Source organism: Empidonax traillii, unplaced genomic scaffold (genome assembly GCF_003031625.1).
Source record: "Empidonax traillii isolate 1590-97213 ecotype Southwest subspecies unplaced genomic scaffold, ASM303162v1 scaffold384:size1533304, whole genome shotgun sequence".
NCBI classification, from domain to species: Eukaryota; Metazoa; Chordata; class Aves; order Passeriformes; family Tyrannidae; genus Empidonax; species Empidonax traillii.
Genome location: NW_020955577.1, coordinates 538906 through 559741, shown reverse-complemented (window position 1 = coordinate 559741; position 20836 = coordinate 538906). Strand labels below are relative to the sequence as shown.

General features: G+C 40.0%; 1 protein-coding gene across 7 annotated transcripts in view; it reads right to left on the bottom strand.

The window, feature by feature from the left end:
• Positions 1-19253, bottom strand: part of AKAP9 (A-kinase anchoring protein 9) — a 116540-nt gene extending 97287 nt beyond the window's left edge. For 6 of the 7 annotated variants that reach the window (XM_027893199.1, XM_027893197.1, XM_027893198.1 and 3 more), the window contains exon 1: positions 18842-19062. In XM_027893199.1, coding sequence (XP_027749000.1) covers positions 18842-18889 — 48 coding nt within the window. In that variant the 5' untranslated portion in view covers positions 18890-19062. Of the gene's footprint in view, positions 1-18841; positions 19063-19195 lie in introns of those variants that run through there. The other variant, XM_027893196.1, reaches the window with a different exon arrangement.
• Between the last annotated feature and the right edge of the window lie 1583 nt (positions 19254-20836).

Sequence of the window (20836 nt, the reverse complement as noted above, 5' to 3'; positions counted from 1 at the left end):
CAGAGGATAAACAGACATCTTTCTAATGAAGTCTACCAATTCTATTCTAGTCTGCTAATCAACAAATTAGAGAGTATCATAACTCTTTTCAAATCCTGAGATAAAAACTTAAAGAAGATAACTGAGCAAGCAACCTGCAAATACGTTCAATGTATTATGTCCCGTAGTTGACAATCCAATCTCTAAGTGAAGAATTAACGTTCTTTGCAAGTTTCAATCTGCTTATCTGTTGAGCCAAGTGGACCTTTATTTGTTCCATTCAACAGATGCTGAATTTACTAAATGGGAAACATTAGACTCAATGAACAAGAAATAATCACCCAGGAATGAGGTACTTCAAATCTCATTTTTATGTTGCATTCATAGCCAGATTTTCCCAAACAGCTCAAGCAAGACCTTAGAACGTCTCCCCTTATGGAGACTTCAGTGGTTCATGAGTATTACAGGATAACAATAAGACTACGAAAGTTTCCAAAGAAGAAGTGCTATAGTCTCTGCCTAAATACAAACTTGTGAGTCTCTCAGCTTCAGAGACAGTAGTTGCAGTACTCTGAAGAAAACCAATGGGATCACCACAATTTACATTTATAGCTGGAGTATCATGAATGTCAACACAAGCTGAGAAGAGAAGAACAGCAATTCTTTCTAGCAATTCTTTTTGGGCAATTCTTTTTAGCAGTCTGTATCAAGTTAGAGTACTGTTGGCAGTGCTAATAACCAAGGGCACTGAACTTGAATGAACCCCTCCAGATGGCACTGTGAGCTGGAAAGCCTCAGAATTAGCGTAGTTCTGATCTGGTCTGCTCTTCCCTGTCCCAAGAGTTTAAATAGGAACAGATCTAGGAGCAGCTAAGTTCATTACAGTTGGGTGATTTTCTGGACAAGGAATGGAAGTTAAGTGTATGAAAATTCTCTTAAATCAGGTTACAGTGACTGACACAAGTACACCAAGCACATTTCAATGCTGGACTGTTTCAAGAAATATGATGCCTCAAATACTCAAAAAATTGCTCAGCTGGTCTCTCTTAACTAAACTGCTTCTACAGACAAGATTTATATATTGTTCCTATCTACTTTGTAACTTTATTCTTCTCACATTGAATGCCTCTGCTGATGTAGAGGGCGAGAAAAGCATCTGACCCACATTGGTACCATATGTCCCCAAAGTGAAGAGGAAATACATGGATTGGGCCAAGCTGTTAGAGACAAAAATGGGAGGGCAATAGAAGCTTGTTTCATGCTGCTCTCTAAAAAACTGCAGATCATCCATACTTGAAGCCTGAAACATTAGGAAGTCTTTGGCCATCAAGGCAAATGGAGCTGACATAAAACAGAGCCTTCTTTACTCTCCATTAAGTGATGAAGGACACCAGTCATCTCAAAAGGCAACGTCTACCCTTCGCCTTTGCTCAGAATTTCAAAGGCTGGGTAAGAAGGGGAAGGCAGAAAGAGTTATGCACTGACAGAAACACACTCCTATTCCACTAGGTTTATTAACAACTATTAAAAACTGGATCCTGAAACATTATTTAGCTAGGCTAAAGAATGCATTTTTTAAAAAACCCAATGGCACAAAGTCAGCCTTCAATGCCCTAAAACCTTTTGAAAAAATTTTTGGTAGAGAGTTAGGGAAGGAGGAGGACGTATCACAATGCTAACGAAAGGATTCATGCACGTGTTTAAGAAAAATGTTTCCCCCTCTACTCTCTCAGCCTTTCTAAAATATTTGCTAAAGCAAATAAATTGCAGGCCAGAGCTAAAATTCTGTCAAATGAATTTTAATAAAGGAGCTACAAATGTTTCAGTTATATTTTAATCTTCTAGAAGAATAAGGAAAAAAAAGTTTTACTACTTACTTTGCTAAACTGCTAGTTTTTAAGGAGTCATATGGTGTTCTCCACCAATTCTTTGAAATGGAAAACTTCGCTGCTTTGTCATGCCATTCCTCACATCTCATGAAAATGTTTTGAAAATCTGCCCAGAAGACGAGATTGTATACTAATTCTTTCTTGAAAATGAATCCTAATATTAGATTTAGAGACTCTGAAAACATTAGTTGCTTCCCATACAGTTACAGTAATGTTCACTGGACTGTATAAACACCTTATCTCACAGTCCTTTAAGAAACAAATGTATCAATATTTATCTTCAGGCACTTTTCTGGGGTGTTTGGTATCCACATAAGGCAATGGATAACTTCAGCTCTGATACCCATGTAAGGAGAGTAAACTCACTGAAGTGCAGAACCCTAACAAAGATGTAAATATAGCTGAGGTTCTATTAACTGAAACAGTAGGCTCTTTTTAAAGTGTATGTGAGAGTCTACACTATGATTTTAGTATCACTTTCCTACCAATGAAAACACAGGATGTGATATGTTTTGCTGACACAAACAAAAGACAGACTAGGAAGCGAACAGGCAATTTGATCTCTGGTGATTTAAGTCAAGATATCAAATGATCATATCTTAGTAACACTTAACAGCTGAACAATAACCGGTGGAGGCTATGACAGACAGAATAATAAATAAAATTTTGGAGTGCCAAAAGGAGACGCAACCTTACCTATCATGGTCTCGACGTGTACTAATATGATCCCCCTTATCTTAGTGAAAAGCTGCCAAATATTGTGTTAGAATGTAAGAATAACTAGTAAAACAAAGCCACTGGTGGCACGTAGCAGACTAAATTAGATAGGGTACACATGCTACACGACACCAACCAAATGGAAAGTAGATTGCCAAGTATCTCCGCTGGTCAAAGGCATACAGAGCAATCAAGACAAAGTTTGTGCTCAATAAATCTGATCACGTGAAGATAAAGGCAAAACAAAACCAAACACATAAAGAAACAAAAAGGCCTGGGACTTGCAAAAGGTATCACACCTTAAAGCTTCTGGGACAGATTAAAGTAATGCCAACAGAATATACTTGGAAGAAAAATCATTACAAAGAAGCCATAAATAGTACAACATTTCAAAAAGATGAACTCTCTAGCAAGCTTCTGCATTGACATTTTTTGTAAAGTTGTAAAATTACAACTGTGGTTAAGATTTTAAGTACTTTTCTCCCACTCAGTTCCTGATGAAATGAGCCTCATGAAACAAACTGTCTTCTGAAAGACAAGTCAGATACTGCCCTCTTGAACAGAAGGCAAAAAAGAGACAGTCCCCAGGCTACTAAAGCATTAAAACTGTGTAGTAACTTCCAATTTTGGATGTGCTTTGTGTTTGATTCAACAAAGTTGTAGTGTTAGGCTTTACATTTACTGCAGTTGATTTCTACAGACCCAGTGCAGTCAAGTGAGTTACAACAGGGATCAATTTTTGTCATTTCTACCGGCAGAGCCATACTTCATGAACTGTTCACAATGAATTATTTAAACAAACCATAAATATAAATATGCCTGACATGACAAAAAAGATAAATACAGATAGAAGTAATGGACTTTCACAGATAACGAGCTTTAGCTGGGCTTCAAAAAACCCACCAACAAACATGTTTCACAGCATAGTAGCAACTTAGTGGTTAAATATAGGCATTAGCACATTAATCTGTTCAGAACTTTAATTTTTGGAAAGCAACAGAGTCATTAGACACGTGTCAGTAAGTATGTTCCCTTCCTTGTCACCAAAATAAACTTACTAACAATCTGAGCATTGCTTATGTAGTAACTTCACTTTATTTCTTCTTAAAGCAACTGTTTTAACACCTGTTCTTTAACAAGCATATAGTTGTATCAGCTATTTAACTAAATATAGTTAAATCAACAGCTGGAGACGCCTTTAATTAATCCCTCGGAGTTCTTACAGGATAACAATTTATTTTAAGAAAACAACTGCAATGCAGTAACACAGTTAAGCATTCAGCATGTTCATTCCACTATATTTAGGCCTTAAAAAAGGTTTAAGTCCAAAGAAATGTCTTTCAGATACGTATAGTCTAAAAAGCAATGAAACTACGTCATTAAATACTACAAGCAGTCAAAGAGTTAATAAATCTCTGCCTTGTTCCTTAATTTTCTTCACACGCTGACCTTCTTCTGCAAAAAAAAAATAACCTTATGAAAACATTCCTGAAACTACGAGGCAGTGAAAAGGTGAATCTATCTTTTCCTTGTGCCCAAATTAATGCTAAACTTCAATCTAAGTTTCCATAATAATAGACTGAAAGAGCAAAGTTTTGTTCTGGTAAAAGAAAAAATTGTTTTAATACCTAATATTTAGTAATTTTTCTCCTAATAATAATTTATTATTAACCATGTCCAATGGCAATTTCTCACATCCTAGAACACAGAGCTTACTCATTTTTACTAGGAATCTGAGGGGGAAAAAAAGTTATATAGGACACTGAACTTCATGGATTGGGCAGAACAAACCTGATCCTTCAAACAGAAGTTCACAGAGTTTCTCTAAAAGCATTTTAAACTCTAGGTTAGAGCAGTCCTGAATACTTTATGACCTTAGGACTTTATTACCACTGAAACAACCAATTCTGACTTTGTGGTAGAATATTCTTCATTATCACTAAAATAAAGGCTTGATAGTGTAAAATCTGATTAAATCTTTTTCAAGAAAAACTTTTAAAAGCTTCCTTTTTTGGTGAAGTTCCTTTAAACATCACAAAATAACACTGATTGCTTAATGAGAAGTTACTTGAGAACAAATGTTCTAATTGTTAGCTGGGCACAGAATAATTTCTTACTATTAACAAAAAAAATAGTTTGTTCCAAAAATCCCCCACTCTAACTTAGCACTTCATATAAAAATCCATATAGAGTAGATAACACATGATATTTATACAATGAAATTTAAAATACCATATAAATGTTTCCCCTAATTCAGAAACACACAAAAATCACAATCTATGGCCATCTGTGCCTGCCAGTTAGAAGCCAACTACAAAAATAAGAAAGCATGCAAAAGCAATGGTTGCCAGGAACTTCACACAGTGCTTGTCAATCAAATCACTGGCAATCTGCAAGTTTACATGTAATACAGACACTTTATTCTGCTTGTTAATTGTCTTACATGTTTAAAAGTTGATTTGACACTTTTCATTTTTACAAAGACTGAACTATTAACATTAAACTATAAAAAATACAAAAAAAATTAAAAAATATAAAAATATAACGCTTCAAGAAGAAAAGTAATGATACTCATATTCCTAATACCACTTGCACTATGTTTGATTTTGAATATTGCCAGACTGGTTTATATTTTGGTTTACATGCATTTACATAAGAAATAGCTATAAGCAAAATGTTTGTTTTCAACTGGGGAAAAATCACCAGAATAAATATACTTTCACTTGTTTCATAGCATTCTGCACATGATACTTCAAGTGAGTTCCTAATAAAATACATGAAACATTTTTCCCCCACATACATAGAGCTACGTAGACATTATGGTCCAAATTAAAAAGGTGTCCTTCCCCAAACAAAGTACATGAAGACAAAACCAAAAACACAGATTTATTTTAGGGAGCACGGAAAGAGTGGAACACTTTCCTAAGTTATCTTAATTGCTAGTCATTATACTTCATTATATAAAAAAAATTGCAGTTTTCATATAATTCTTTTGTTGCACAGATTAACCCAGCTCCTTAGGATCTAGTATAGTACTAAACTACTGAATACATGCCTAATTTTTGGATTTTCCTAAATTACCTTTATGTTGGGTCTAATCTGGCTCTGTGAAATTGAGTATTTGAATGAGATTCTCCCAACAAAAAGGAATATCTTACTTCAATTGCTTGGAAACAATGAATTTGTATTTAATGATTTCCCTGTTTTTTCAGACTGTCAAAGCCTTTCTGAAAAGAACTCCTACGCTTCAATTCATTAACAGCTCTCCCTAACGGTCTCATCCATGAAAATGCTGAAGGCACAAGGCACACTCCTTCCTATTCTGCAGGTCATTTACAAAACATCAAAAAGTATCAGCCATGGTTTCAACACCTGAGGAACACTACAGGCCACCAGTTGGGCTTCACTCCAGCACTCTGAGCGTAGCAGTCCAGATAATTTTCTTCCCACCTTGCAGTCCACCTACCCAACCACCTGTCTCCAGCTTGGTTACAAAGAGCCTGTAATAGATCACATCAAGTGCCTTCCTAACATCAAGGTAAACAATGTCCCCATCTACTCAGACACTCAGTTCACCATAGAGGATAACTGACCTGCATTTGATAAATTCTATTTATGCACCTGCCCTTCATGTGCCTCAGCGTGGATTCCCAGAGGATCCGAAATAATCTTCCCAGACACTGTGGTCAGGCTGACTTTCTAATAGATCCCCAGATCCTTCTTCTCACCCTTGTTGAAGATGGATCTGATGTTTGCTTTTTTTCCCCTGCTTAATTTGAAATCTCTAATGACACTGACCTTTTAAAGATGAGGAAAGAAATAGCCTTGTAACAACAGCACCCAGCTCCTGCAGGATGCTGACAGTCCCATAAACGTGTATACATCAAAATTACTGAACTGGTCCCCAGCTCGACCTTCTGTACAGTAGATGATTCTTCACTACTCCAATTCTGCCAATAAACTCAGGGAACTGGGAAGCCCAAGGACAGTTTTTATCATCAGAGACAAAAAAAAAAACACCCTTGAGTGTTGTTTCTATGTCCTTTTGTACCAGATCATTTTGAATTCTAAGCCTCTTCACTCTGTTTACATCTACTTCAGTCAGTACTGTCTCCATGTAACAATGCATACCTTCCACTGCTAATAATGCAAATACTGAGTGACACTGGCTTTGTGAAAGACTGAAAGACCACCTACTTTGAGAGTAAGCCATTAAAACAAATAATGTTAAGTAGTTTTTTATTTGGTTGTAACCAGGAAATAATGATTGTACCTAGACCAAGCCTTTAGTTTGCTTATAAGTCCATGTCAAACAGTATCAAAAATTTTAACACTTTCAGCAGGTTCTGTCTAGATCAGCCCCAGTTACCTAAAGGTGGTTTTATATTAACAGTTGTGCAGATCCCCAAGGACCTTAATGTTGACAATTTAATTAGAGAAATCTGTTCTGTTTAAAGAGCAATCTTTGCCAGTCTTTTGAGACTCTCTAATAAATGCAGAGTCTTACTGATGACTGCAGCCTTGGTTGCAGTGTATTATCAAGCATCAGTGTAGCTTCCAGGGGGGCAGGGTTGGGGGTAATCAGCTGTTTCTCAAAAATCATGAATACTGATTAGAATCCTACAACAGAAATCCTAATAAGTCTAAAGAAAACCGCAGTTAGGCAACTGCTTCTTCTGGTGGGATCCTAATCAATATTTCATTCCAGGTCCCATAGTTTATTCTTCCACAACACACTGCAAATAGTAAAATGCAAATTAGAATTAATTAACTTTAAAAAACTACCATTTCTAGAGCACTTAGTCTATACATTAAATAAGGAAGAAGAGTTTTATTAGATATTGGCTGAAAAGGGCTGAAGAGAGTATTTTTTGATGTTAGAAAAAGCATCAACTATGCATTTACTTTGAAACTCTATGTACTGCTTATATTGCGCTGATTCATGTAAATTTAACATTTCCTTCCAAGAGGAAACCAATCTAGTTGTATTTACGTCTAGATTTTTTCCCTCCACACTGTGTCCTATTTAGTAAAAATGTAGCTATGACAGAGATTTTTAAAGATCAAAAATTGAGAAAAAACCTTGAATAGGTAGAGAGAATATAAGAAGGCATAGCAAGACCTGAAGAGTTACTTTCTCATTAACCAAGTACTCTGAAAGTAAAAGGCACCTTTAGAATGAACAGACAATGTCTAAATAAAACTTTATTAATAATGAGAAGATTATAATTTTTTTCAAGTTGACAAGCACCATGGAACTGACAAAGAATGTGACAGGTTATACCTTTGGCAACAAGACAATCAACTTTTCAGATACAGATCAATAGTCTGAATCCAGTTTAAGCTAAGCAGGAGCTAATAGCCACTCCTTGTTCATAAACTGAAGTGACGTGATGATTTCCATCCAGTTGTCAATGCAATCTTTTCACACACACAGTGTGTTGAGTTTTGAAAAGTAGTTTGAAGAATTTCAATACATTTTAAAGAGACTATGCATTATTCTGGCCATCTCTGTGCTTCAACTCTGTACAGAAACTGAACAAAGCTTAAATTTTCATTTTAAAAGTTTGGGGGGGTTGGTCTTTTTTTAATAAATTGTAAAATACTGTAGAACGAGTCAAATTCAGTTGTGCTTCATCACTTTCCCACATTGTTTATATCGCTTTTACATTAATTCATACCATGTGGCACTGAACAGAGTGAGAATAAAGCCCCCAAACTCTGCAGCTTGTGAGAGACAGCTCTGCAAGGAGCAGAGCAGACATAAGGAGAGAACCAACTGCATGAATTTCATGCTCAGTGTGCAAGGCTTGACAGGCTTGTACCATTTTGACAGGCTTTTATTACTTTTTACATGCTGTTGGATAATGAGAAAAGAGAACTCACAAAGACACCGATGCTGATCACAAAACTGCAGACTTGCCAGTGGACTTTTTTTTTTTTTTTTAAAGAAAGCTAAACTGAATTCCTGGAATATATTCCAAATAATGAAGAAAATCTAACACATTCCTCTTTGAGGAGTCTTCTATCAGGACTTCCTTTCTTTCTTTTAACATAGCAAACTAGGCTAGCCAGCACAGTGTATGACTGAACCTACCAAGACAGGGTTTTCTTATCCTTGTCACCTGTAATAGTAAGCCATTTCTCCTATACACCTTTTAATTGAAAACATATATTCTCAATACACATTTATATATGCAAATGTATGGTTTTAATGTTAAATCGGCTACCTCCCTTAGGCGATTTAAATGGATTTGGGAATATTTAAATATTTCCTCCTTGTTTTGTGGTTGGATACTGCAGGCTTCTTCAGAGAGAAGAGTTTGATGACAAGTAAAAAGTTCAGCAAATAAAACCAGGATGAAGGGATAACAGCCTACCAGTGAAGCCAGATTTGAATCAAGTCTTACGGAATTTACACTGCTTATTCTCTGGAACACCTGTTTTATCAATATTTGCATAGAAACATATTCAGTCCCAGGATACCATCTACTACATCTCTTCAACTCCACCGATCTTCCTAGATATGTTGCTTGCCATTGTAATTTTAGAGAAACGCTGTATTTTTGCCAGGGCAGTAGTTTTCATCAAATCTAGGCTTTCCTCTGAAAATATCACAAAAATGCTATCTATTCTCTTTAACATTATTATCTCCAATTGTGGAGAATCTTAAAATTTCTTCATGTTGTGAGATTTAAAAGCACGGTCCAAAAGATCATCTCTTCTTTGTTTTGTGATGATGCTACAACCTAGGGTTGTTACAACTGTGATTTGATCACTCACCCACAATCCTAAACTTAGTGTTAGGTTTCCAGAGTCTCACATTCTTTTGCCCAGCTGACAACTATTGAATTTGTTCCATCTGGAATCTTGTTGGGGCTCCTTTTCAGAAGAGGAGAGAAGCAGGAGAACTGATTCCATACTTCTAAGAAACTAAGAATTCTACAAAACCTTAACATTTTTGTTCATTTTTCTGTCCTTTCTCCACTGGTTGTAGGAAAGGTAGTTTATAATATAAAATTTTGGCTTCTCAAGAAATCATACGAAAATGAAGATTAATGTTTCTTTCAAAAAAAAGGAACACCAGGACCATCAACACAATATGGCATGCCAGCACTTTGCAGTCAACAGAATATGTCTCATCGTCATAAAATTCAAGACATACTTACTTTATGTTTCAGTATGGCAGTCAAAAGACTGCAATTATGAGCTGTGTTTCAGTGAACTGTGGTGCATTTAACTTTCCAATACAATAGCTTGTATTAGTAACAAAATTATGTTGAAACAAATACAGAGAAATACCTTGAAATCCCTCTCTATAGGGCAGATATTTAAGTCAGAGCTTTCACTCCATAAATTAGGATTCCCAACAATTGTGTTACTACTATATAATCTTATATTGCAATGTAAGGTAGGACAACCTATTTCAGCAGCCTCTTTTCTTTGGTCCTCATTTCCATCAGATTTTTCCCTATTCCAGACTCTAAAATGCTGAAGTAACCATATATTATTCTGCAGTTAATACTTTTGTACATCAATATTTAAAAGCAACCAGTTGTTTGAGTATTTTCTATGGGGAAAAAACCCATAGGATTTTCTGGCAACACCCACATATGCCAAAAGGTCCAATATACTTCCCCTGCAGTATCAGATACACTCTACTGAAAGTTTTTTAGAAAGAATTTGTAGCGGTGATCAAGCTGATTTCCAAATCAGTATAAACAAACAAACTTGTCTACATTCTGTTAAAACTGAGGGAAACAAATGTTGCGGTCATCTCTATTTTGCTATTGCAACACCCATACTAAAAAAATAAGTAGTTGGAAAGCAGAGCATAGAAACGAGGCAGAGACCAGTCCTAAAATGATGAAAATCCTGTAAGTAGGCAAAGAGCAACTTTGTGCTTTCATTTTTATAATTCCTTTTCCTTACACAAGGAGCATCAAAAAACCACTTTAAACTACATTTTTACAATGCAATTCCTTGCTTTTACAGTGCTACTAACAATACCGTGTTGACATTTCTCTTTTTTTTTTGTGAAATTCACTGGCATCTTGGAGTAAAGAACAATTCTCGCTAAACTGGCATAAGAACAAAGGTTATTTCGAAGTGATATTTCTCTGCATTCTCAGAAGAAAGCAAGTATGAGTTTCAGCTCATTCTACCTTGCATCACTGTTGTGATGTGTTTGAACAAAAATGTTATTATCAATACACCTTTAAAACTGATAATCAAACCCTGTATTAAAAGCAAGAACAGATCTCAGGAATGAGGGAAATGGAGATCAAAACAATGATATGGAAAAAAACAGAGAACACACTTGGAAACAGGAAGAGTTCTAGTAGTGCCAACTGAAAAGAGATTTGAAATCCTAAATTTCAACTCAAATAGTATTTTTTTTTTACAAAGACCCAATGGCGTCCACAAGAAACTTGAACATGTGACAAAAAATATAACTTTCTTTCTATTTTTTCAAAGTAAAACAGAACACTGAGTAAACTGCAAAGAGCTGGTAGTTCTATCACCCTCAAAGGAAAAACTAGCCTAATCATACCAATTTTTCTGCTACTAGTATCAGAAAGTGTCTTGAAAATGGTTTCACAGATAACCTTACTGTTGGATCTCTCATCCAAGCTTATGTACCACCTGGGAGCAGTCAATTATCTAGACAAAAGTTACAGACATCTCAAATGTATGAAAATCATAAAGATCTTCCTGTGCACTAAAAAGGGCTTCTTCAAATAAATTTTTCTTCACTACAGCATTTTTTCATAGTTTCCTTGCACTCTCCTGCTTTGTTATAAACAAAGAGGTTAGGCTCTGCTGAGCCAAAGTTCACCCACACTTGTCCAGGAAACTCTTTAGAGATCCAGTTGCTTCCTCTCTTGTCCACCAATACACACCAGCATCTTCAAATATAGCCCAGCATCACTCCCGTTCTGTGAACAGCAATGACTAGGGCTTTACGATTGTCATAGTTCTGATTTTAGCATGGAATTTTTCTTTCCCTTCCCCCTGCCGTGTGTGTTCTGTGTATGGGCCATCAGGTGAACAAAAGAATCATCCTGGTCCACTGATGGCCGAGAGATTAGTCTCCTTGACATTGAAGGGGGAGGAGCTAGTGTGTGTGGCTGGAAGGAGGTGGGGAGGAGAGGCTGGTGTGCCGGTGGGCTCAGGACCTGCTGCAAGCTGCAGATGCTGACTGGTTTTGTTTTTTCTTCCTGTCGGAGGGGAGTTTGCTGCTGCTCCCTTCTCAGCTGTTGCTGGCTGAAGGCCCTGCTTAAAGCAAATCCTAACCAGCTGAAGTTTGTGAGTTTTCTTCCATTGGGAGAACTTTCTGTTTCACTGCTGGTTTTTTTTCTTCCCCCTTCCCCCCCTCTGCTTTTTATTCCAGTGTGGGAAGGGAAGGGGAATCGAGTTTTTTTTGTTTTTCTCCGATATACCCTGGGGGGTGTTGCTTTTTCCCCTTCCCCCAACCCACCTGGTGGCAACCAAGGATCTCACAGCGCCGCCTGGTGACGGGCACTGGACACTACAAGTTCTGCTCGTCCAGTGACCCAACAGCGCCACCTGGTGAATGGTACAGGACATTACAAGTTTTGCATCTCCAGTGACCCGACGGAGCCCCCTGCTGACTGTGGTTGGAATTGCACCAAAGGGTGCAAAAAATTGAACTATTTAATTTTCCTTTTGCTGGTTTATCAGTTTTTTTCTTGAAGGGGATTACTGGAGAGTATAGGAGTATTGCTTGGTTGTTTTACTTGTTTTCTTTTTTTTTCCAGTGTTCCTATTAATATACACATACCTTTTAATAAAGGGCTGTTATTTTCCCTTTTCCATAATTTGTTTTCCTTCAATTGGAGCCTCTTGATTTCAGATTTATAACTGCTTAGAAAGAGAAGTTTGGGTCTTTTTCTCCTAATCCATCCTCAGCAAAAGACCCTTGCCTCATTTAAACTGGGACAATGATGAAATTAGCACTTTGTGATATTTATTTTAAGAGAAAAGAAGACTAAGAAAATGCAGACTGAAAAGGAAATTCTTGCTTCCTTAATTTTGTTTAATGAGTTTTTTGTTATGAGTCATTTGAGGCAGACAGAGACTAAGCAAAATAAACTTGAAAACAAAAGGTGACCTGTTAGCAGCCCGGCTCTCTAATGAAATATATTTAATTTGACTTCTGTGACGAAAAACTCAATAACCACTGAGATACTGCTTTTTTTCCTCTTTGGGTAAAGTACAAGGAGCTTAAAAGGACTGTGTTTTACATACAGTCTATATTTTGAGTTCTTATGGGGTTTTTAAATTAGAGCTTTAATCACTGTGTCACATAACTATTCCATGCTTTGCTTAAGTATTTATTTTATTTTATTTTATTTAAAAAAAAAAAAACAGATCAACACCTTTCCTTGAGAATTCCAAAACTGCTCAGTCTGAAGAGGCCAGAGATCATAGAATCATAGAATTGACTGGGTTGGAAAGACCTCTGAGATTACCAAGTCCAACCCTTGATCCAGCACCGCCGTGGTTACTAGACCATGGTACTAAGTGTCACATCCAGTCTCCTCTTAAAAACCTCCAGGGATGGTGAATCCACCACCTCTCTGGGCAGCCCATTCCAATGTCTGATCACTCTCTCTGGAAAGAATTTTTTCCTAATATTCAACCTAAACCTTCCCTGGCAGAGCTTAAGACTGTGCCCTCTTGTCCTACTGCTGATTGCCTGGGAGAAGAGACTGACCTCCACCAGGCTACAACCTCCTCTCAGGGAGTTGTAGAGAGTGATGAGGTCACCCCTGAGCCTCCTCTTCTCCAGGTTAAACAACCTCAACTCCCTCAGCCTCTTCTTATAGGACTTGTGCTCAAGTCCCTTCACCAGCCTCGTTGCTCTTCTCTGGATCTGCTCCAGCACCTCAATATCCTTCCTGAACTGAGGGGCCCAGAACTGAACACAATACTCAAGGTGTGGCCTCACTAGCGCTGAGTACAGAGGAAGGATCACTTCCCTGCTCCTGCTGGCCACACTGTTCTTGATGCAGGCCAGGATGCCATTGGCCTTCTTGGCCACCTGAGCACACTGCTGGCTCATGTTCAACCTCCTGTCGATCAGCACCCCCAGGTCCCTTTCCACCTGGCTACTCTCCAGCCAATCTGTGCCCAGCCTGTAGCGCTGCAGGGGTTGTTGTGGCCAAAGTGCAGGACCCGGCACTTGGCCTTGTTGAACTTCATCCTGTTGGAATTAGATCATTTCTCCAGCTTGTCCAGGTCCCTCTGCAGAGCCCTCCTGCCTTCCAGCTGATCCACACTCCCCCCCTAGCTTGGTTTCATCTGCAAATTTGGTAATGGTGGACTCAATCCCCTCACTTGGGCTCAGCACTGATCCCTGGGGGACTCCAATGGTGACTGGCCGCCAGTTGGATGCAGCCCCGTTCACCAGCACTCTCTGGGCCCGGCCCTCGAGCCAGTTCTTAATACAGCAGAGAGTGCCCCTGTCCAAGCCATGGGCTGCCAGCTTTTTCAGGAGTATATTATGGTAGACAGTGTCAAAGGCTTTGCTGAAGTCCAGATAGACACATCCACAGCCTTCCCCTCATCCACCAGGTGGGTCATGTGGTCATAGGAGATCATGTTGGTCAGACAGGACCTGCCCCTCCTAAACCCGTGCTGGTTGGGTCTGATCTCTTGTCCTGTAGGTGCTGTGTGATTGTACCTAGAACGATCTGCTCCATAACCTTGCCAGGCACTGAGGTCAGGCTGACAGGTATGACATTTGCCAACTTCCAATCATCTGGGACTTCCCCAGTGAGCAACGACTATTAGTAAATGATGGAGAGCAGTTTGGCGAGCTCTTCCACCAGCTCCCTCATCACCCTAGGATGGATCCCATCTGGTCCCATAGATTTGTGATGAGCAGGTGAAATCTTTTTCTACCCTCAGAAGAGTAACATGTAAAGACCAAACATTCCCAGACTCTTAGATAATGCTATTTTAATAATACATATCATTTTCATCTTCAGCCACCTGAAATATTTACATGGTCAGATGACAAAATACGCAATTATTTCTTTTTACTATTCAATTAGTCAAGATAACTTGTCCAATTAGTCATACAACCTGTAGTACCTGTCCACTGAGCATCATTAGATGTTCCCAAAGCAACTTCACTGTTCTGTCTGCTCAGCAATTCTCTGGTATAGATCAAAAGCAGTAACATTGCTTATTCTATGCTCAAATGTTTAACTAAAACCAATTCCCTAATTTCTTAAGCTTCTCCACCAATTACATAGTTTCTTTGAACACTGCAACCATGTATTGCAAACATACATAGGAGCTTTGAAAAGACATTAAATTTTGCTTTTCTAACATTAGAACAGAAATCCTAGACCAAGCTGGGAGAATTTACAAAGCGTGTTACTGTCTTTCCCTTGTTCATTCCTCCCACACAGCTAAGGAGTGTGCCCTTTGCTCAACAGAAATTTAAACATATATTTAAATACTTTGCAAACCAAATTTCAGTACTTAAAATAGATCATTCCATAAAACTTGCTATTGATAGCTTCATGTCAGTTTTACCAGTTACAATAGCTGTGCCTTTCATGTGTGTCTGTGTACAGATAAATTAAATCAAAATATTTTTATAAGTTTCAAAAGCTTTAAATCAAAATACCCTCAGCCATTTTGTTACAAGGAAATCCAATCACTGATGTTTTTATTCTGAAGCTAGCAAACTACTCTGTATAGTTTTGAAAGTTGATCAAAATAGTGCCATATCCTGATAAGAAAAGCAAGCTCCTAAGCTGCTAAATAAATACATGAAATTAAAATACTCAAGCCAACTAGTATAAATAGTATCCTCTGTAACGTTAGATGAGATTTCCACGGAAACTGATACATGCAGGTATGTACACGTAGTTTGTGTCCACATAAATATCATTTCAAGTTCTTCAACCACCATCTTCTGTAGTCATTTTTAAGGATACGCTATCTGAGACCATTAACTATATTCCAGAATTTCCTTAGCAAGGCACAAAACATATCTGATTGATTTCTAATGTCACTGTTTTTTAGGGCTCTGATCAACCTAGTAGCATGCATCTGTATTTCTATTACTGGCACACATCCTCTCCTGCCAGCCTTCCATCACTGTCAACCCTGTTTCCCTTAACTAGCCTCTCTAACAAACTCTTTTCTTACTTCACCATAATCACATCATGATATAAGACAAAGAAATTGCCTGTCTGGGGAGAAGGGAGTTCTATAAACAAACAGAGAGATCATTTTAATGGGAGGGAGACAGACATTTATAGAGGCTGGGTTAATATCCAGCACATTTACCTTGCAGGAAAACAAAATGAATGAGTACATGTCTGGAAAAAGGAACATGTAATTTACTGGGTTTAACTTTGTGCCTCCCTTGCCTTTTCGGGCTTGTAACAGACAGAACAACAACATGTGGTGCAACGGCTTCATAATACAGACTTGGTGTAGCCTCCAAAAATCAGCAGGTAAACGCAAATGTTGGTGAGCCTCCACCAAGAGCTTTTCATTCCATTTTCAAATGATGTACTGGCAAAGGCTGTGTCTGCTCACACTGAGACTCATGCTGCCAGGCTTCAATACACTTAGCACCATTCAATGAAGGTAGGATTCACAATGCAGCTTCTTATTTCCACTAACAATAAAGGAAGACTTAGAAGAAACCAGTCGCAGAAAATCCATTTTTAATACACTTCTCTGTAAAAGAGCTATGTGGGGAGACAGTCTTAGGAAGCATCAAGAAAAAGTTCAAAACCAGATCAAATCACACAAAACCAAACTCCACAGTTTGCCTACTTGACAAACATTTTGATGAGAAAACAATGGTTGCTTTACAGAAAGTTCATATTGTTTGATATGCACATACTGAGATTTGGCAGTACCTGCTTCTCAAGAAAAAAACCAAATCAAACTCAAATCAAAAAAGAATGCAAGTCTCAATTTCGAGCAATGATGCCACCATTAGCAATGTACCAGCCACCTTCATGGCACCTACAAGGCTCAATCCTAATTACCTACATTCATCCCATAAGTTTATGAAACATCTTATTTACATTTAAAATTTGTAATTTCAGGGGGATGGTTTAAGGTATTCACAGTATAGCAATACCTGCACTCTTAGCACAGTAACAACACATACTTAAACATATTTTCCCAATTATTTTATTTAAACAACTCTCAAATGGTTAGGCTCAAAAGTTTTCTGGATGCTTGTTGCCACGGTTTTCAGAAAATATTCACTGGAGCCAAGCGTTTTAGGAGATGCACTGATTATGCTACTTGTGAATGTGTTTGAAAAAGAGAAAAGCAGCTGCAGGAGTAACTCCTGCTTCTATTCTCTGCTAACACAATTTCTTCTTTTCTGCCTTTGTCAGTGACTTGCCACTGGAAGACTCAGACCTAGTCTCCACTCTACAGCACGCTTAGTTACATCATTCACATGTTAAAAAAAAAGGGTAAATGGTACACAGAACACCAATGAAAAACCTGAAAAACTAATATTGCTTTTATAGTCTTTTCCCACATAAATCACATATAGTCTTAAAGAGTGATGATAATAATTTAAACCATGGGAGATGTTTAAAAACATAGAATGCTAAAGTCTTCAGTCAAATACTTAGTTTCAAGAACATCATTAAGTTTTAGGCAGAACAGACTACAATAGTGAGAGTTACGACAGTACTCTTAAAATGTAAAACAAATTAGTAAAGTGTGTACATGTCTTTTCTCAAAGTATGAAGGAGGCCACTGAACTCCTGCTAGAGTCCTAGATTTTGGTTCAATTTTCAGTAATTTTCATTAGTTTTCTGTGTCAGGCCAACATGGACAGAAAAATCAACATTCTCTTGATAAATTTTTCTTTGTGGTTTATAATAATGCCAAATCCACTCCAACCATTTTCCTTGTGAACCACTGCCTAATTTTCTGCAAAAGAATTAGCCAATCTGTGTGTGACAGAACCTACCGTCACCAGGATCTAATTTGTCCCAGTGTCTTTTAGGAGTACCACATAATGTTGTGCAAACACCATTCTTGCACTAAGCATTTAAAGAACAAGTTTTCCTATATAAACACACAGCTCCGTTTAGGATAATTTCCCAATAGCTATTTTGAACCCAAACAGAAACACACTAAGTTATGAAGTTTTTTACTAATACAACAAAATACCTATTCATACTTTGCAGATGAACTATATGCTCTTTTCTATAATCCACATAAATAAGGCAATGATGTTGTTTCATAGGTTCATCTTGAGCTTGTCTTCTTGTTGCTGTATTATTAGCTCTTGCCAAGTTCCATGCATGTCTTTAGCATGAACGACCGGCCAACTTCTGAACTCTTATCATTTAGTAATGATTGCCGGAAGGAAACGAATGATACCTGACGCCAAAACACTAATTTTATCTTATTTTCCTACGATGCCATTAATTACCTTATCTCACTGACCACACCAAAGCTTTCTTTGAAGTAAAAAACAGGTCCTCCTAAAGCACAGTAACTGGTCTGCTGCCCATAAGGCAAAACGCTGTTCAGCCGGTGTGCACTGAGCCGTGCTTAAATAGCAGAAGGATAAGCTACGCGATTACCACTTGGGTAAGCCCGCAGGGCACCGTCTGAGCCGCCTGACAGCGCCGAGGCGGTGACGGCCGAGGCAGGTGTGCGGGCACCGGGGCTGCGGCGGGGCCCGCAGGTGACTCACGCACCGCCCGGCATTCCCGACCCGCGCACCACTGGAGGCACCGCTAATCCTCTGTCTCCTAAGGCTCTCTCACGGCATTAGCTCCACACTCAGGAACAGCTGTCGGTTTTATGCAATTTCCTTAAAGGTTCACGGGGTTTCCCAGGTTTACGAGGCAAACGGGATTCGCGCCTTGGGTGCGAGGGATAAGGAGGTTACCTCCCCGCCTCGGCTCTTCCTCCGCCGGGCGCCGCAGCGGGGCCGTCCGGGCTGTCACTGCCCGGCCCTGTGAGGGCACCTGTGGCGTGCCTGCTGCCTGGGGCCGCTGTACCGGGCACCCGCACCCACCGCCCGCCGGGAGGGCGGCACAAAGCGCCAGCTCCGCCCGCGGCTTTGTTCGCGGCGGGGCCCCGCGCCAAGCCCCTGCCGCAGCCCCGCTCCGCCGCCGCACCGCGGCCGGCCCCGCTGACAACCCGCCCCCGTCCTCACCCTGCTGCCTCCTCGCCGCCCTGCCACCACCGCCGCCGCCTCCTCCTCCTACCTTGGCTTTCCCAGCCTCCAGCTTCTTCAGCCGCTCCTCGTCCTCCATGGCGTCTGTGCGGGAGGGCAGGGTGTTAGCGGCAGCAGGAGAAGGGGCTTGTCCCGCGCCCTCCCCTCAGCCGGGGCGCACACCCTCGCTGTCCGGTTCTGTCCCGTCCCGTCTCACACCGACGACAGCTGCCGTGGCGGGGCCACCGGCGCCGCCATCTTCGGCTCCACGTAAACACGCGGCCGGGGAAAGTGACGTGTGGCCGCCGCTCCTCCTCCTGCCGCCGGTCCCTCCTCCCCGCGCCCCGGCCGCTCCCGGCGCCCTCGCCCGCCGCGACCCCCGCCCGCCCGCCCGCCCGCCCGCCCTGCTGTCGGCGGGTCCCGCCGGAGCCGCCCCCAGAGGAGCGGGTCTGCGCCCCTGCAGGGCAGCGGCGGGAGCCGGGGGACAGGCGGGCACCGCGGTGGGCACACCCCCCTCCACACCCTCTGCACGCCCCTCCGCGCCCGGCGGGCAGAGGGGCGGGGGGTCCCGCTGCCCACAAAAGAACCGCACCCGCGGGGCGGTTCTCGCTGCCTGTGGCTGCGGTACGGAGGTATGAACAGGCAGTGCCCGAGTTCTGCTGCCCTGCGAATCCAGCTTCTGACAGTTCCGATGTTCCTGCTCCTGCGCGCGTCTCACTAAATTGCAGGGCTCGTAAAGCTCGATCTAAAGCTTGGCAGTACGGCAACAAAGCTCCCCGAGCGTGTGCCGCAGTCTGTGTAAGACTGGCAACAAAGGATGTGTAGCCCCCGTTGGGGGCTTGCTTGGCATGCTCTCCTCGTGCCAGAGGGGCTGTGAGAAGTGTGTTAAAATTACAATGGGGAATATGGCACGTAGCAATTAAATGCTAATACAACTTCTATACCCCACCAAATACAAAGCAATATTCTGGGATTATTTAATAGTCTACTGAATGTGTGCCTTGCAAGACTAATAGCAGTTTATATCACGTGGTCCTATTGTGCTTTTTCTTTCAGTTATTCCTGAAGTCTGTTCCGTTTGTGATGGTGTGATGGATTGTACAGGCTTACACACAAAGGAAGAAAAAGACTCGGCAGGAACGTGTACCACCTGCATTGTGAACAGACTCGTTATTCTGCATTTGGAATCACTCTGCTTTACTAAATGCAAAATCCAAAATTTTTCTAAATTAGCACAGATCTCAGCCTTGCTGATTTTTTGAACACAGTTCATTTGGTATACATTCTTTTCTTGCTTGAATTTTCCAGCAAAGACCAGACACGCCCAATACATTAAAAAAAAATACAAAAGAAAACATTATTTGCACAGTATTTCTGACCAGGAACAAGGCAAAAAAAAAAAAAAATTAGGTGTCCTGGCAGCAGAATTCCACACCCATGTTACTGCCAAAGTAAACTAAAGCTACAATCTGACATTTTAAAGGACATTTCCATTCCTCCTAAACCAAATTACATTTCATGGAAAAGTCTGAAATCATTTGTTGATCAGTACAGGTAATGTACATTCCTGTGCTTACAAAACAATGTCCTCTAATGAATACCATTTATATCAAAAGAAAACACCATCCATCATAGGGAATGACAAATGTCTGCATTATATGTTGTTTCATATTTGAGGTAAGCATATGTTTCAGTTAAAGTTCTCAGACTTTGCCATTTCACTGGATGAAAATCATGTTACATAGAAAAGAAGCAAATGAAGATGAGATGAATTAATAAAAAAGGAAATATTTTATAGAAATACCTAACTGAGTTCGTTCCTTAGAAATATGTTCTCAAGTCAGTAAAATAAAGTAACTCACACAAAGCTTTTACACATAGAAGTTTTCCCCAGCCACTACAAAGGCCTAGAGACCCCTGAGGGAAAAATAAATCACCTCTTCTGTGTCAATGACATTCCTCTTGGCTGTTAGAGGCCACTGTTGCAGAACTAGCTATCAGGTGTCAGTAAAATTTCACACAAATGACACTTTGATAGTAATTTCTT